At 53.8% G+C, this 14,222-nt stretch overlaps 1 protein-coding gene and 1 long non-coding RNA gene across 8 annotated transcripts in view; one reads left to right on the plus strand and one right to left on the minus strand.

The window, feature by feature from the left end:
- Positions 1–10,396, plus strand: part of SLC6A13 (solute carrier family 6 member 13) — a 48,157-nt gene extending 37,761 nt beyond the window's left edge. For 6 of the 7 annotated variants that reach the window (XM_063639893.1, XM_063639894.1, XM_063639895.1 and 3 more), the window contains 8 exons: positions 2,941–3,044; positions 4,121–4,245; positions 6,471–6,583; positions 6,906–7,043; positions 7,802–7,904; positions 8,395–8,495; positions 9,473–9,643; positions 9,949–10,396. In XM_063639893.1, coding sequence (XP_063495963.1) covers positions 2,941–3,044; positions 4,121–4,245; positions 6,471–6,583; positions 6,906–7,043; positions 7,802–7,904; positions 8,395–8,495; positions 9,473–9,643; positions 9,949–10,071 — 978 coding nt within the window. In that variant the 3' untranslated portion in view covers positions 10,072–10,396. Of the gene's footprint in view, positions 1–2,940; positions 3,045–4,120; positions 4,246–6,470; positions 6,584–6,905; positions 7,044–7,801; positions 7,905–8,394; positions 8,496–8,641; positions 8,733–9,472; positions 9,644–9,948 lie in introns of those variants that run through there. The other variant, XR_010120918.1, reaches the window with a different exon arrangement.
- Positions 8,816–14,200, minus strand: LOC134736686 (uncharacterized). Its single transcript, XR_010120930.1, has 4 exons — positions 14,011–14,200; positions 11,859–12,486; positions 11,596–11,705; positions 8,816–10,652 (listed from the first exon to the last, which is right to left on the minus strand). It is a non-coding gene; the product is annotated as an uncharacterized lncRNA (long non-coding RNA).
- Between the last annotated feature and the right edge of the window lie 22 nt (positions 14,201–14,222).

The raw sequence follows: 14,222 nt of genomic DNA on the forward strand, positions 1-14,222 counted from the left end.
TAGGAAGCTAATATTTATTTATGTGTTAGGCATTTTACATACATTATTTTATTTGTTATTATACCCATTTTCCTGATGAGAAAAGGGAGGTTCAGGGAGGTTAAGTGACTTGCCTAAGATCACACAACCAGTAATTAATAAAGTCAGGAATTGAGCCCAGATTAATGTAACTTCAAAGCTGTGCTTTTCCATTACACAACATTGCCTTCCTAAAAATAGTAGATAGATATTAATAATCCTGGGGGTTGGACTTGAGGCTGAAAACATCTTTCCCAGATCTTCTAGAGTCCCCTCTCCTCCTCTTTTCCCCCAAGACCTCTTTTACCTGCATTCCACCAAGGATTTTTTACACTTGTTTTTCCCTTGGTCGGCCTTCTGCCCTAGCCAGAGACAAATCAGAGCTTTATTCCAGAAACCAGGGCTCGTGGAGTGGGCAGGGACGGGTCGCCTGTGGTGGGAATGGAACAGCTTGCTCTGACCCCGTTCTCTTCCCCATCCCAGCAGGCTTGTCGGGCAGCAGCTGTGTGGGGAGCTGGGGCTTGCCAAGCTCCCAGCGAGGGGGCTTTGGTCAAAGGCTTTAGTCAAAGAGTGCGTTGACCCTTGCACTCTGGGTTCTCAGCCTCCTGCTGCATTTTCCTTAGTTCTCATTAACCTCTCCCCCAACTCAGCCTCCATGTGACCCCACTCCGACCTCCCACCCCTGCCGAGGCGAGATAAATGGCCAAGTCACGATTTCTCTTGTTATTCCTTCCCAAGCACAAGTTCACAAAGCTGCCCGTACCCGGCTTGTGCCTCCGCCTGTGTGCCCGTACCCGGCTTGTGCCTCCGCCTGTGTGCGGGCAGCCGCGGCCTGTCTCCTTGGTAATTCATGGCCCAGTCTGCACCCAGTGCACTGTCAGGCCCGGAGCAAATGTCCAAGGCGCGAGGCCTCCAGGCTCCCGGGGCACATCCTGAACGACATTTTTGGGAGGGGGTGCCCAACCTCATGAAGGGGCAGTACCCGTGGGTCCCAGGAGGCACGCATTGGTCCTGAGCCCTTACAGCTCTGACCCTGGGGAAGCACTTTCTCTCTAAGCTCAGGGCCTTTTGCCGGAAGGTCCTGCTCTTGAAGCTGCCAATAACTTAGCCAGTGAAGCAGGAATGAGATAGAACCGAGTGACTTTCATGCCAAAGTCAGTGAGTTTTCCTGAGATGAATATCTTTGCAGGATCTGTGTGGCAGAGTTTTAGAAGAGGAAAGGATTTGGAATGTTTTGAGGGAGCAAACAGACTGGCCAAGGCCTCTCCTCAAAACTGGTGTCGCCTCACACTGAAACTTTTTTTTTTAAACTGGGAGAAGTGAGACACTGCAGTTTGCAAGCACCCTCTTCCTGTCCCAGGGTCTCTCCTTCATTCCCTTTCCTTTTCTAGCATTTCATTCCCAGTGTTTCCTTCTCTGTGTGATTTCCTCCCTGGCCCCAGCCCCTCCAAATCCTCCTCTGTGCTTCTTGCTGCTGACCCCTTGTCCCCGGTGGCACCTCCTGCCTCACAGACCACCTCAGGACAGGATTCCCAGTGAACTCAAGAATGGGAGGCTGGAGACATTATCCCCTTCCCCCTACCATCTTCCCTGCTCTGTCCCTGGCCCTGCAGAATGGAGACATGATGAGAGGAGGGGTGCCCTGGTGCACTCCTGATGCAGGGGCCATAGGACAGCATCCCATACGTGGTGACCATTAGGGTCACCCAGGAAGCTCTGAAAAGGATACGAGTTCTGGGTTCTCCTTCAGGCCTAGGGATTCAGTGTCTCGACTGGAGATGCTAGCTGAGGAATCGGCATGATTCTGAGGTGGTCAGCCTGCTGATGGATCCCTCAGGCCCCTACACTGCTGAGAAATGTGGCCACTTTGGTAGGGGTGAGCGTGAAAGGAGGGAGCAAGGGGTAGGGGCTGAGGGTGGTGACCATGCCTTGGGAGGCAGGCAAAGACCAGGAAGGGACTGAGGAATTGGAGGCCTGATACTAGCGGAAGAGAGGATGAAAGGGTAGAGGGTTTTCTGGAAAGTGGGGGCCTGCCTGGGGGGTTCTGGAATGAGGCTGAGCAAAAGACACGGACGGGTCATCCGGCGCCCTTTCTGTTGGGAACACAGACACGTGAGGAACACCTGCTTGGATGTCTGCATCCATAGCGGGATGCTCCCTGGTTGTGCTCACGTCACCAGGGGCAGGAGCGCCTGGGGAGGGTCCTGCAGATCTGCAGGGTCACTCGGTCCTGTTGCCTTGATGTTCTTTCTGTCTGGGATGTTATTCTAGCTGTTAGATCTAAATCATAACATGCACAGGCTGGGCGAGCCAGCTGAGAAAATAACAATAACAACTGAACTCTATGTTTAGCTGGACTGTGATTTTTCCCCTCCCAAGGAGTACAAAGCCCTTTTCAGAGGTGTTTCTCTTCGTCCTTTTGCCTTTTTGTGAGCTGAGAATTATTCTCCCTGTCTTTAGACAGAGGTTGCTGAGACGTGAGGGGCAAAGCTACATACTGGCGGTGGCCCTGCTATTAGGGACAGTGTTCCTGGAGACGCGGTGCCTGGATTCCTCCACACTGGTCATAGGAGAAAGTGGGGGCAGAACCTAGGATCAAACATCTGACAGGAGACGTAGCTTTGTTCTAGAGCCCTGTCCCACCTCCCTACACGCTTCTGCCATGGTCTTTTCGTGTTTTTCATTTTCTTTGAATGCCTAGTGCCTGTTCTATCCTGGTAGTGCCCAAGAAACTTCATCTAGGAGTCCAGGGAGTGGAGCCCACTGGGGTGAGCAGAGGTAGCAGGATGCCAGTGTTGGCTGAGAGCAGGTTTCTCACCATCCCTAGCCAGGGTCCAGCTCAGCCACTTGCCTATGTCTGCCCATGGCTTGACTGGCCTGGCTTTCCTGGGAGTTCACCTTTCTTGCCCTTCCCCTTTGTAGGTGTGGATGGATGCAGGCACCCAGATATTCTTCTCCTTCGCCATCTGTCTTGGGTGCCTGACAGCCCTGGGCAGCTACAACAAGTACCACAACAACTGCTACAGGTGATTGGGGGCGTGGGGCCCGAGCCACACACCTGCTTCTCTCTACTGTCCCTCCAGCCACGCTAGATGAGGGTGAGTTGGAGGGTGCATCAGCTCCTGGATCTGCCCCTCCGTCTACACCCCCATATCCAACACCCCAGGGCTACCAGGAGCTGCAAGGAGCCAACTGCAAGATGGACAGAGAATTGCATCTGAAAGGGTGGGATAGTTGTGATTGGCTGGGAGACCACAGCAGGGGACCCGGCCTCCTGGCTGATGTAGAGGTTAGTGGGCTCAGGAGTGCTAGGTAAGCAAGCCTGAGAAGCACAACAGGTCTTTGAATAATGTCGTTTCCTTATAACTTTGATGAGAAAAATAAACTGGTTTCATTATAGGTTGTTTTGCTTAAAATTGCAATTTGCAAGAATGTGTCGATGATGTGAAGTGAGGTCCTACTGAGATTAGCAGTGTCATGCGTTGCACCCCAGTCTTGCTTGCTTGGTAAATCTGCCCCAAAAACTTTGAATCCTTACCCATTTTTCACACCATCTCCCTCACGTCACATCTTGTCCCCCTTGCTCTCTCCGTGCCTACCTGGTTTGTGCTCAGAAGATTTAAGCCAATTTTAACACAAGCTGAAACAGAGCTGAAATGAAATCATATTGTGCATCTCAAAGCTGAATTTAGGTGACTAACAGTTGTTGTTTGGAATTACCCACGTCTGCACCCCTGTGTTAGCCAAATGGGATTACGGCCAAGTGGCAGTGTCCCATGAGGTGTGGGCCGATATGGCAGAGAGGGGCGGCTGTGTGGCGGTTTGTCACATCTAGATCCATGTTTTACTTCCCTGGAGCCCCCTCATTCTTTTAGGACTACCTTGATTTATTCCATCCCTGGGCTGGTGGGGCCAAGGAGTGTTGGAGAGCCAGTGCTTTGTGTGGTCCTCTGAATTCTGCCAGGTAGCCCTGCTCCGGCGTCCGTGAAGGGGCCAGGACAGTGTCCGCCAGGAGGGGCTGTGCTCCCAGACAAGAAGCAGGAGAGGTTGCAGCCCTGCTCTGACCCTGCCATTCTACCCTCTCCTCACCCCTGCCCCACAGGGACTGCATCGCCCTCTGCTTCCTCAACAGCGGCACCAGCTTTGTGGCCGGCTTTGCCATCTTCTCCATCCTGGGTTTCATGTCTCAGGAGCAGGGGGTGCCCATCTCTGAGGTGGCCGAGTCAGGTGAGTGTTACTGGGGAGGCCTGGAGGTAGTGAGCCTGGTTCAAACCTCTGGCAGCCAGGGTCTAGAGGCGTTTCTGTTGTGTCACCTACACTCTGGGTGAGCTATGACCACCATTCAGTGGATGCACTCTGGGAAGACGTGGGGGAGAATCGAAACAGTAATTCCAGCTTTAAAGAGTAGGCATAGGCCGGGCGCGGTGGCTCACGCTTGTAATCTCAGCACTTTGGGAGGCCGAGGCGGGCGGATCACGAGGTCAGGAGATCGAGACCACGGTGAAACCCCGTCTCTACTAAAAATACAAAAAAATTAGCCGGGCGTAGTGGCGGGCGCCTGTAGTCCCAGCTACTCGGAGAGGCTGAGGCAGGAGAATGGCGTGAACCCGGGAGGCGGAGCTTGCAGTGAGCCGAGACTGCGCCACTGCACTCCAGCCTGGGCGACAGAGCAAGACTCCGTCTCAAAAAAAAAAAAAAAAAAGAGTAGGCATACCGTGAACATTTTTCTTCCCATCCTTGGCTTCCAGTTCATTACCCTGGAAGCAGCCAATGTTAATCTATTTTGTGTTTATCCTTCCAGAAATAGTTCAGACATATATGAGAAAAAATATATATACAGACATATACATGCAATACATATTGCTATTTCTATTTCTTGCCGCCTTGTTAAAAAACCAAATAATAACATACTATATACACTGTTCTGCACCTGGCCTCATTTTGTTCACTTTAAAATGAATGTCAAGGAGAAGTTTCTATCAGCACGTAGGGTTTCCCCCTTTTGTGAGTGACGGCCTATCAGCACGTAGGGTTTCCCCCTTTTGTGGGCGACGGCCTTTCCACCATGCAGTGCTGTTTTGCTGCTTTCCGATAACATCAAGGCCCAGGCCCCGATCTGGATAAGCCGTAAAATGTTTCTCTTGCTCACCTATTTTTGCCCTGTAACAAGATGATTTTTTACCATGGCATTCAGAAGCACGCCCGGGCCACACAGGATGCCAATCCCTGGGCAGTGGATGTCTGTGATTCTCATTAAGAACGATAGTGTCCCTCTCTCCCTCCCTCTTTTTTTTTTTTTTTTTAACTTTTTGAGATGGAGCTTTTCTCTGTCACCCAGGCTGGGGTGCAGTGACATGATCTCGGCTCACTGCAACCTCCGCTTCCTGGGCTGAAGTGATTCTCGTGCCTCAGCTTCCCGAGTAGCTGAGATTACAGGTGCATGCCACCATGCCTGACTAATTTTTGTATTTTTAGTAGCGACAGGGTTTCACCATGTTGGCCAGGCTGGTCTTGAACCTCTGGCCTCAAGTGATCCACCTACCCCAGCCTCCCAAAGTGCTGGGATTATAGGCATCAGCCGCCATGCCTGGCCTGTGTCTCACTTTCTAAGTGTTGACTGTACTCCAGGTGCTGGGCGAGGCGCTCTATTGTACCATGCAACGGAAACCTGCGGGGCAGGCCCTGCACAACCCCCACCTCACCGATGTGGGAGCTGGGACTGGCAGAAGCAAAAGACCTCCAAGGTCACAGTGATGCTCTTCACTTTTCAGAGGAACTTCCCATGGTAGACTCAGGCTCTATTACATGCGTTTTTTCCTGCCATGAGTCAGTCAAGAGACACATTCATGGGCCATGAGGATGTGTGTCAGCGGCATTCTGAAACCAGTGCCCGTGTAGTCATTGTAGGGTGACAGAACGGGCTCCAGGCGCAGAGATGGTAAACTGGAGGCCTTAGGCCAACTCTGGCCTTGGAACGATTTTTTTGGTACCACCTACATTCCTTACAAATACAACAAAACATCGTGAGGAGCTGGGGCGTGATCGCTCCGCCTCTCACCAGGCCCTACCACCTCCTTGCGTTTTGCACTGGGTCTGCTTCACAAATTTCTATGGCCTGCTGGCTTCTGAGCTCATTCTAGGCTTGAAACCTCATGTCTGTACAATAGATCTGGAGATCCGGAGTCCTTTTGGGCCCACAGCCCTTTACACCTGCCGTCTCTAGATTCTGTTCTTGCCAGTGAGAATACAGTGAGAGGCACCTTGGAAATGTGAGAACCAGGTGGAGGTTGGGGTGGCTTCTCCTGGGTGAGGACGTAGTGGTGACAGTAACTTTGGGGTGAAGTTTCCGCTAGCCCCTGTTACTCTATGGCCCCACACTGGGAAGCCATGGGTCACCCACGGCCTGGAGCTGGCCCGGGCACTGGCCCATGTTCCTCTGCTCCTTGTCGTAGGCCCTGGCCTGGCTTTCATCGCTTACCCGCGGGCCGTGGTGATGCTACCCTTCTCTCCTCTCTGGGCCTGCTGCTTCTTCTTCATGGTGGTTCTCCTGGGACTGGATAGCCAGGTATCAAGAGGCAGCCACTCAGAGGCTGAGAGATGAGTGGGGGGTGTGCGCTGGGGAGGAGGAGCAGTGGGCATGTCGTTCAGCTTTATGCCCCAAGCACCCTTAAAATAGCTGGGGACTGGGTGAGTGTCAGAAGTGGATGCCCTTTCGGGGACACGGGAGCTTGAGGGTGAGTCCTGACCTAACCAGGCAAGGACAATAGCTCTGGGGACCTGAGACAGTGAGGCTGGCAGGGCTGATCCTGGGAGCGAGAAGCCAGCGCTCATGGACAGGGCATCTTGGGAGCTCTCCTTCCCTCCAATCCCTTTGCCCTGTCATCCAGTTTGTGTGTGTAGAAAGCCTGGTGACAGCGCTGGTGGACATGTACCCTCACGTGTTCCGCAAGAAGAACCGGAGGGAAGTCCTCATCCTTGGAGTATCTGTCGTCTCCTTCCTTGTGGGGCTGATCATGCTCACAGAGGTGAGGGCCTGGGGAGCGGGGGAAGGCTGGGGAGGAGGAGCCAAGTGACAGCTGCTACCTGTCGGTGAGGCAGATACCCTGGCTCCCAGTCAGGGCAGGTCTTCTGGGCTTCCGGACACTAGGACTCCCTCTTTTCCCCATCCCAGGAACAACAAAGTAGGCAGGTCCCTCCTCTGGCCTTTGGGCATGGACCACCCACCTCCAGGGATGGGTGTGGAGCCATTTGGCTCCACAGTAAGTGAAGAGGTATGTGGAGCATTGGGTTGGGAGGAGCTGCCTCTCCAGCAAGATCTGGTGATTTCCCAGGCAGCTGAACCAAGTTCTATGTACAAACTTCAAAGCGAGAAAGGGAGCCCTGGGGCTGGGTGACATTCTGTGCCGTCTCAAGGGAGGAGGAGGGAGACGGAGCTTGTCAGCTTGACAATATCAATGACAGACCTTATCCTGATCCTTTCCCCAAAGAGTACACTCTATGTCTTGGGCTTCGGGGCCAGTCCCTAAGTGTTCTCAGATATAATCTAACAATAGCTGTCTTATTTCATCTATATTCTGTCCCAAAACAATAATAAAAATAATTAGCATCTCATATCTGCCTCATGCTTTATGGCTTACAAATTACTTCTATTTTATGATCCGTCTCCTGTGATCCTCACCAACTCTGCTCTGTGCCTCCACTGTATGAAGCTAAAGGGCATAGGAGTGAATCTTTCTGTTTCCACCGGATAAAGTTCTTTTTAAAATAATCTCCTCCCATGCAGGGCGGAATGTACGTGTTCCAGCTCTTTGACTACTATGCAGCCAGTGGCATGTGCCTCCTGTTCGTGGCCATCTTTGAGTCCCTCTGTGTGGCTTGGGTTTACGGTGAGTGACTCCTCCCTAGGTCCCAGCATCCTCTTCTCATCTAAGGGTCTTGGGGTCCTTAGACACGAAACAGACATCTACTGCTCACACTTCCCTTTTCCTGGGGCGCCTCCCTACCCAACCTTCAAAATGTTGCAAATCCTAAATTGCTACCTTTGGAGGGCCCTCCAGAAGCTGCCTTGCCCGCAGTCTTGGTTATAGCCGTACCTCGACCACCTCAGGTGGGTCCATATCCTGCCCTGTCCAAATGTTTTCAGCTTTTGACAACCTCGATAATCAGGAAGTGACTGCCTGTACCCAAGCCAAGTCCTGCTGTTTATGCCTATGAATGCCGGGGAAGAGCTTTCTCCCAGCAACGATTTGAATGGACAGCTGTGATGTCATCTCTTTATGGGTCCCTGCCCATTCTGATCTGGTTGTGGCCCCGTCCTGATGTCCTGGGTGCCGAAGAATGACTTTCTCCCCCATCCTTCTTCTTTTCTCCGTTTAGGAGCCAGGCGCTTCTATGACAACATTGAAGACATGATTGGGTACAGGCCATGGCCTCTTATCAAATACTGTTGGCTCTTCCTCACACCAGCTGTGTGCACAGTAAGATCATTTCGGGGATAAAGTCAGGTGAAGGGAGGGAGAGATGGTGGTTAGCAGGGTAGAGGAGCCGTTAGCCCTGCAATGGACTTCTTTCTAGGAACTGAAAATCATCTTAGATTTTCACTCATCCTCCTTTTGGATTCTAGAAAACTACAGCAAGATAGATTCTTCCTTTCCATTTCGCAGAAGGATAAACTGAGGTCCAGAGCTGTCAGACGGTTTGACCAACACCACAGTGTGAGTCTAACGTCACAGGCCAGGACTGAAACCCGGGTGCCTTGGGCTGCTCATAATAATACTAATAACCACAGCAATCGTAATAGCAGCCGGTATAGAGCACTGACTTTGTGTTGGGCACAAGGTGCTTTAACACGTATTAACTCATTTAATCCTCACAAGAGTCCCATAAAGGAAGTGCTGTTGTTACACTGGTGTTACAGGTGAAACTGAGGTTGAAGAGGTTGTTAAGCCACTGGCCCAAGCGAGAAAGTTGCAGAGAACTGGGATTCAAACCCACGCAACCTGGCTCCAGAATGTGGGCCTGAAACCCCAACGTGCAGCTTCCTTTGGCCTTGTCTCTTTGCGTCAGCTGTTCCTGAGCCCCCACTGTGTGCAAGATATAACTGAGGCATGGCCTGTACCCTTGAGGTGTACTCGTACCCCAAACTCATGGTGCAGGAGAGGTAGTAAATACCTCACAGCATGCAGTGGTAACATGATGACAACCTAACTGGGAGTCAGCTGCACATAGAGGTGCCCAGGGGTACAGGGGCCCTGGAGTGACAGAGTATACTGCTGGAGGGTGTGGGTTTTGGGCAGAGTGTGGATGGAGAAGATTGGAGGCTGATTGGTCCAGAAGAGCCTAGAGGGAATCCAGGCTTGGAGGGTGATTTCTGCCAGGCTGCTGGGGGGGCGGGGGAGCTGAGGGCACAAGGCCCCCGCCCCCCAACCCCTTTCTCTTCTGCCGTCCCCCCCAGGCCACCTTCCTCTTCTCCCTGATCAAGTACACTCCACTGACCTACAACAAGAAGTACACGTACCCATGGTGGGGCGATGCTCTGGGCTGGCTCCTGGCTCTGTCCTCCATGGTCTGCATTCCTGCCTGGAGCCTCTACAGACTCGGCACCCTCAAGGGCCCCTTCAGAGAGGTAGGGCCTTTGTGGGCAGGAAAGCAGCCAGAGGGGCTGGGAGGCTTCGCAGGCGCTGACAGGTGGGCTGCCAGCCAGGGTGCACACAGTTGTATGGAGGGGCCAGTGGGCCCAGCCTGGGTGTCAGGGAGCGATAGAGTGCCTGCTGAGAAGTCTCAGGAAGACACAGGGGGACTCCCAGACAGCAGCTGTGATGACAGCAGGGCATGTTTGTGTGTGGGGAGGCAGGTAGATGTTGGTGATGAGGGAAGCTGGCAGACCTGCCCCCACTCCGCACCTGACAGCCACCTCCGCTCGCCCCGCAGAGAATCCGTCAGCTCATCTGCCCAGCCGAGGACCTGCCCCAGAGGAACCCAGCAGGACCCTCGGCTCCCGCCACCCCCAGGACCTCACTGCTCAGACTCACAGAGCTGGAGTCTCACTGCTAGGGGGCAGGCCTTGGATGGTGCCTGTGAGCCTGGCTGTGGGGATGGCTGCAGAGGGGACGGGGCAGAAGCAGCCCCATGTGCTTCCCTGCCCCCGACCTGGAGTGGATAAGACAAGAGGGGTATTTTGGAGTCCACCTGCTGAGCTGGAGGCCTCCCACTCCAACTTTTCAGCTCAGGGGTTGCTGAACAGATGTGAAAGGCCAGTGCCAAGAGTGTCCCTCTGAGACCCTTGGGAAGCTGGGTGGGGGCTGGTGGGTGGGGCGAGACTGTTGCTGGCTTCAGGCCCTCTCATCCTTCATTCCATTAAATCCACATTCTTCCCGCTGACTGCTGGCGGTTCTCTCTGATTTCTGCCCCCCGCCTAGCTGCCTTGACCCTTCCCCATGTTACAGTTATGGCTTTAGGACCCTGCCCCTCCCCATCCTAGCCTCCCCCACTGAGTTATCCCTGGGGCCCACTCAGCACAGTGATGGGGCGGGTGGTGGGGCCAGGCTGACAGCCTCCATCATCAGGCATCTGGACCAGAGGAGGCTGCTCAGCCTCTCTCCACGCGTCCTCAGCTTCCTTCCTCTGCCTTTGCGCTGTTGAATAAGAAAGGAAATTGAGGGACACATGAAGGAGACCCAAGTCCTAGCCAAAGGAAAGGGAAAGGCTGGTGGCAGCTCCCTCCTGCCCACTTTCCCTGCTGTGTCCTCGCCTACGCCCAGCAGCCAAAACTGTGCCTGTATGCCCACCGAGGCCGGGCACGGGGGACGTGGGAGAGGGCCGGCTATGACCACGCCCCAGTGCAGCAGGTGCGGGGAGCCTTGGCAGAGGAGGGCGCTGCCCGGCTCAGCCAGCAGAGGGACGCCACTTCCTTGGAGCCGCCTCGCTCTTCTGAGGAGACACCGGATGCCGGGGCACGGCCAGATGTGGCCACGAGGGGGTGGTGCTGCCATGGCCACAGCTCTACTGTCAGGGCCTGAGCTGTAGGGAGGAGCTCTTAGGGTGATGCTGCAAAGAGGATCCAGGTGGAAGGAAGTCCACGCCCACTGGGGGTCAGTGGGCATGGGGGGGGGGATGCCCAGAGGGTGCCACAGGTGTGTCTCTGCAGCCTTGCCTCTGGGTATGAGCATGGAGCCCGGGCCCACATATTTCTGGCTGTTGCTTTGTGTGTGGTTTTGGAAGTGGCTGAACACACAGCTGCGTCTCTCCCTGCCTGTGCGCAGGCTCGGGGGCCTGCCCATGTGCCCACCTTTGTTCAGATGGGTCTTCTGGTGCTGCCCTTGGTGTGTCCTGTGACTCTTAGGGCTGCAGTCTAAGGGTGCACAGGCTTCCCTGGGTGATCTTAGTTTTCACATATCCACTAGTAGAAAAAAATGCACTGAAATATTTGCTAGTCTTCAATTTTTGACTTTTTGTCGTTGGAAGAGTTGGTGAAGATTAACGACAGCAGTCCTACTGTATGTCAGCCTTGGCTGCCCCTTCCTGGAGAATGACTATTTGGGCATTCCCCGAGGGTGCTGGGCTCAATCTCAGTCTTACCGGGGGAGAAATACATCTGCTGGAGAGGCAGGCCGGAACTCGAGTGCTGCAAGCCCAGCAGCTCCGTCCATCGGACACTGTTGACAGAACACCTCCCACGTGGTGCCGTGCTGTGCTCGTGACATGCCAGGAGCAAAAACAGATACAGTTTCTTAAACAATGAGTGACAGATACCATGACAGAAAAGGGCAAAGAGCTGTGGAAAATAATAACTGGGGTAGGGCAGGACCTCATGGTGCAGGTTGGGCTCTAAGGGGTAATACCTGTCTCTATCCATCCATCTGACCAAAGTTGCCAGAACTGCCGGCCTCAGCAGGAACGTGGGACTCATTTGTGATCTGAGTCGCATCTAGGAGCTTCCTGATGGTGGAACATGGTGTGAGTCACCTATTGGTGTAAGAACCAGGAGGTGTGCTTCCAGAACTTGCTGTGTGTCTGTGCAGTCACTTGGAATTCAGGTTCTTTGCTTTGCAGTTGCAGAAAATGCCGTGCACTCCTTCTCCAAGCAGGGCTTGTTGTAGGTCTCAAAGGAGGTAATGGGTGTGAGGGTCCTTTGAGTCACTTGGTGACACACGGTGTGAGGTCATCAAACTGGAGGGAGGTGGCTGAGGGGGTGAGGCTCTAGCAGCGCAGGTGGGATTGGCAGGCAGAGATGTGAGAATGCTGCTGGCTTGGGTCAGGGGTCAGGGTTGAGGGAAGGAAGCAGGAGTACCTTGGCCTTAGCCAAAGGGGCTGAAGAGATGGGGGTGGGGATGGGCGTGTAGGGCAGCCGAGTCAGTGACACCTGCTTCCCAGCCTGGGGAGGGGGGGGGGCGGTGGGCCCTGTATCTTGGAGTTTCCAGAGAAGAAGACCCAAAAGGAAGGGAACCCTCTCTTGTCTGGAGGCCACACCTGTTAGAGAAGAAAGGCAAGCATTGAGAGCCTGGGGGCAAGTTGAACAGGGAGAGCAGAAGCAGAGGTAGCAGGAGAGTTACAGACTACGCCCAGGGCTGTGGGGAAGCAGCTTGTTAGGCACTGAGCCCACCAGGCTGTGTGGGGCCTCAGACCTTGCCCACATGGACACCCAGGTCTCAGATCCACACACAGGAAGGCAGGCACCAGCCCCTCCTTATGCTCAGAGACATGTGCACAAACTCAGAGATGCCACAGCCAGCTAAGCATACTCCTTCAAAGGGGCTTGCAGGCCTGGCTTGGATCCTGGCCCTTTTACTTACTAACTGTGTGACCTTAGGCAAATTAACCTCTCTGATCCTTAGTTTTCTCTTCCATAAAACAGGAATAATACTACTTACATCAGTGTTGTTAGAGTCCAGCAGATGCTATAGGGACAGCTGCCCTGGGGACACATTCGGGCAAACCCATCCTATTTCCCGTGGCTCCAGCCCCACCATATCGGACTGTCAGCGTCACAGGAAAGCTCGGGAAGAGTTTAGAGATACCCTTGCTGTCCCCAGTCTCAGACTCACAGAAAGCATGTCACACTGCAGGTGCTAAATGTCATTTTTGAGGGAACCAACAAGGAAACGCACCATCTTGGCTTGTGCGATCCTCTCCCCTCCTTCTCCTTTTTATGGAGAGGCTGCTGTTTTGTTCTGGAGTCGCTGCTGCTAGGTGATTGCATGGACTTTGATGTCCCCTCTGCAATAGCTTTATGGTCAATCCACGGTGGACCTGACATGCAGGGATAGGCCACACCTGTCCACTGGGGTAGCTCAAGTGTGGATTCTGGCTGGGCCATGTCCTACTGTGCCACAGCTGACCCCCAGCCCGGCTTCTGGTTTCATAGAGGCAATGGGTCTGAGAGCTGAGACGTGCTCTGCCTTCCTCTTCATGCGGGACCCCACAGGAGATGCTGAGAGGCGCCCGAGAGACATATAGTGGGGGTGCTTGATGGAAAACTACAGACTGAGAGTCTCACTTCACACCCCACCCCTGCTGGGAAGTTCTAAAATACACAGAGGAAGCACATGTGAAAGGAAATTTCCCTTTCTCCCCACAACTTCCTCTCCCTTCATACCACCTCGAGCTGAAGAAGCACCTCCTTTGTCTTGAAGGAGGCAGCGGCTATTCTGAATGAAGGGCGGTGGGACAGTGCTGTACCCAGCACCAGGTGGGCGTGCTCAGGGACAGTGACGAGGATGCTGTTCTGGAGGAGCTCACTGGGCACACGGCGTAGGGCACATGTATTCAAAAAATACCCTTCCCCATTGATAGCTGCCAGGCCACTCCAGACAAATTCTAACTAGCTGCCTGGTGCTATGCAGTGACCAGAGGTGCCTGGGACCAGACACCCCACCATCCCAGCCTCTGCTTCCAGAGGACCCACAACCAACACCCACACCTCCTCTTAAGCACCTGTGATATCCCTGCACCCTCACAGCAACCCCGCAAAGTAGATATTGTATCGTTACCTACCTTTGACAGACTGGGAAACCGAGGCTGAGCCTTGCCTAGCTGTCGTGACTGATACATGATAGAGGAGGAGAAGAAACTCAGGTCTGTCTGGTCCCAAGCCTGGGTCCTCTCTACGTTGCTTCTTGAGATACGCTCTGGGTGCTTTCTCTAGGAAAATCCCAAGGCGAGGGGTAGTGGTTGTGAAGGTCCAGGGCCGTGCCTGGAAGCCACAG

The sequence above is a fragment of the Symphalangus syndactylus genome, chromosome 5 (genome assembly GCF_028878055.3).
Source record: "Symphalangus syndactylus isolate Jambi chromosome 5, NHGRI_mSymSyn1-v2.1_pri, whole genome shotgun sequence".
Taxonomy (NCBI): Eukaryota; Metazoa; Chordata; class Mammalia; order Primates; family Hylobatidae; genus Symphalangus; species Symphalangus syndactylus.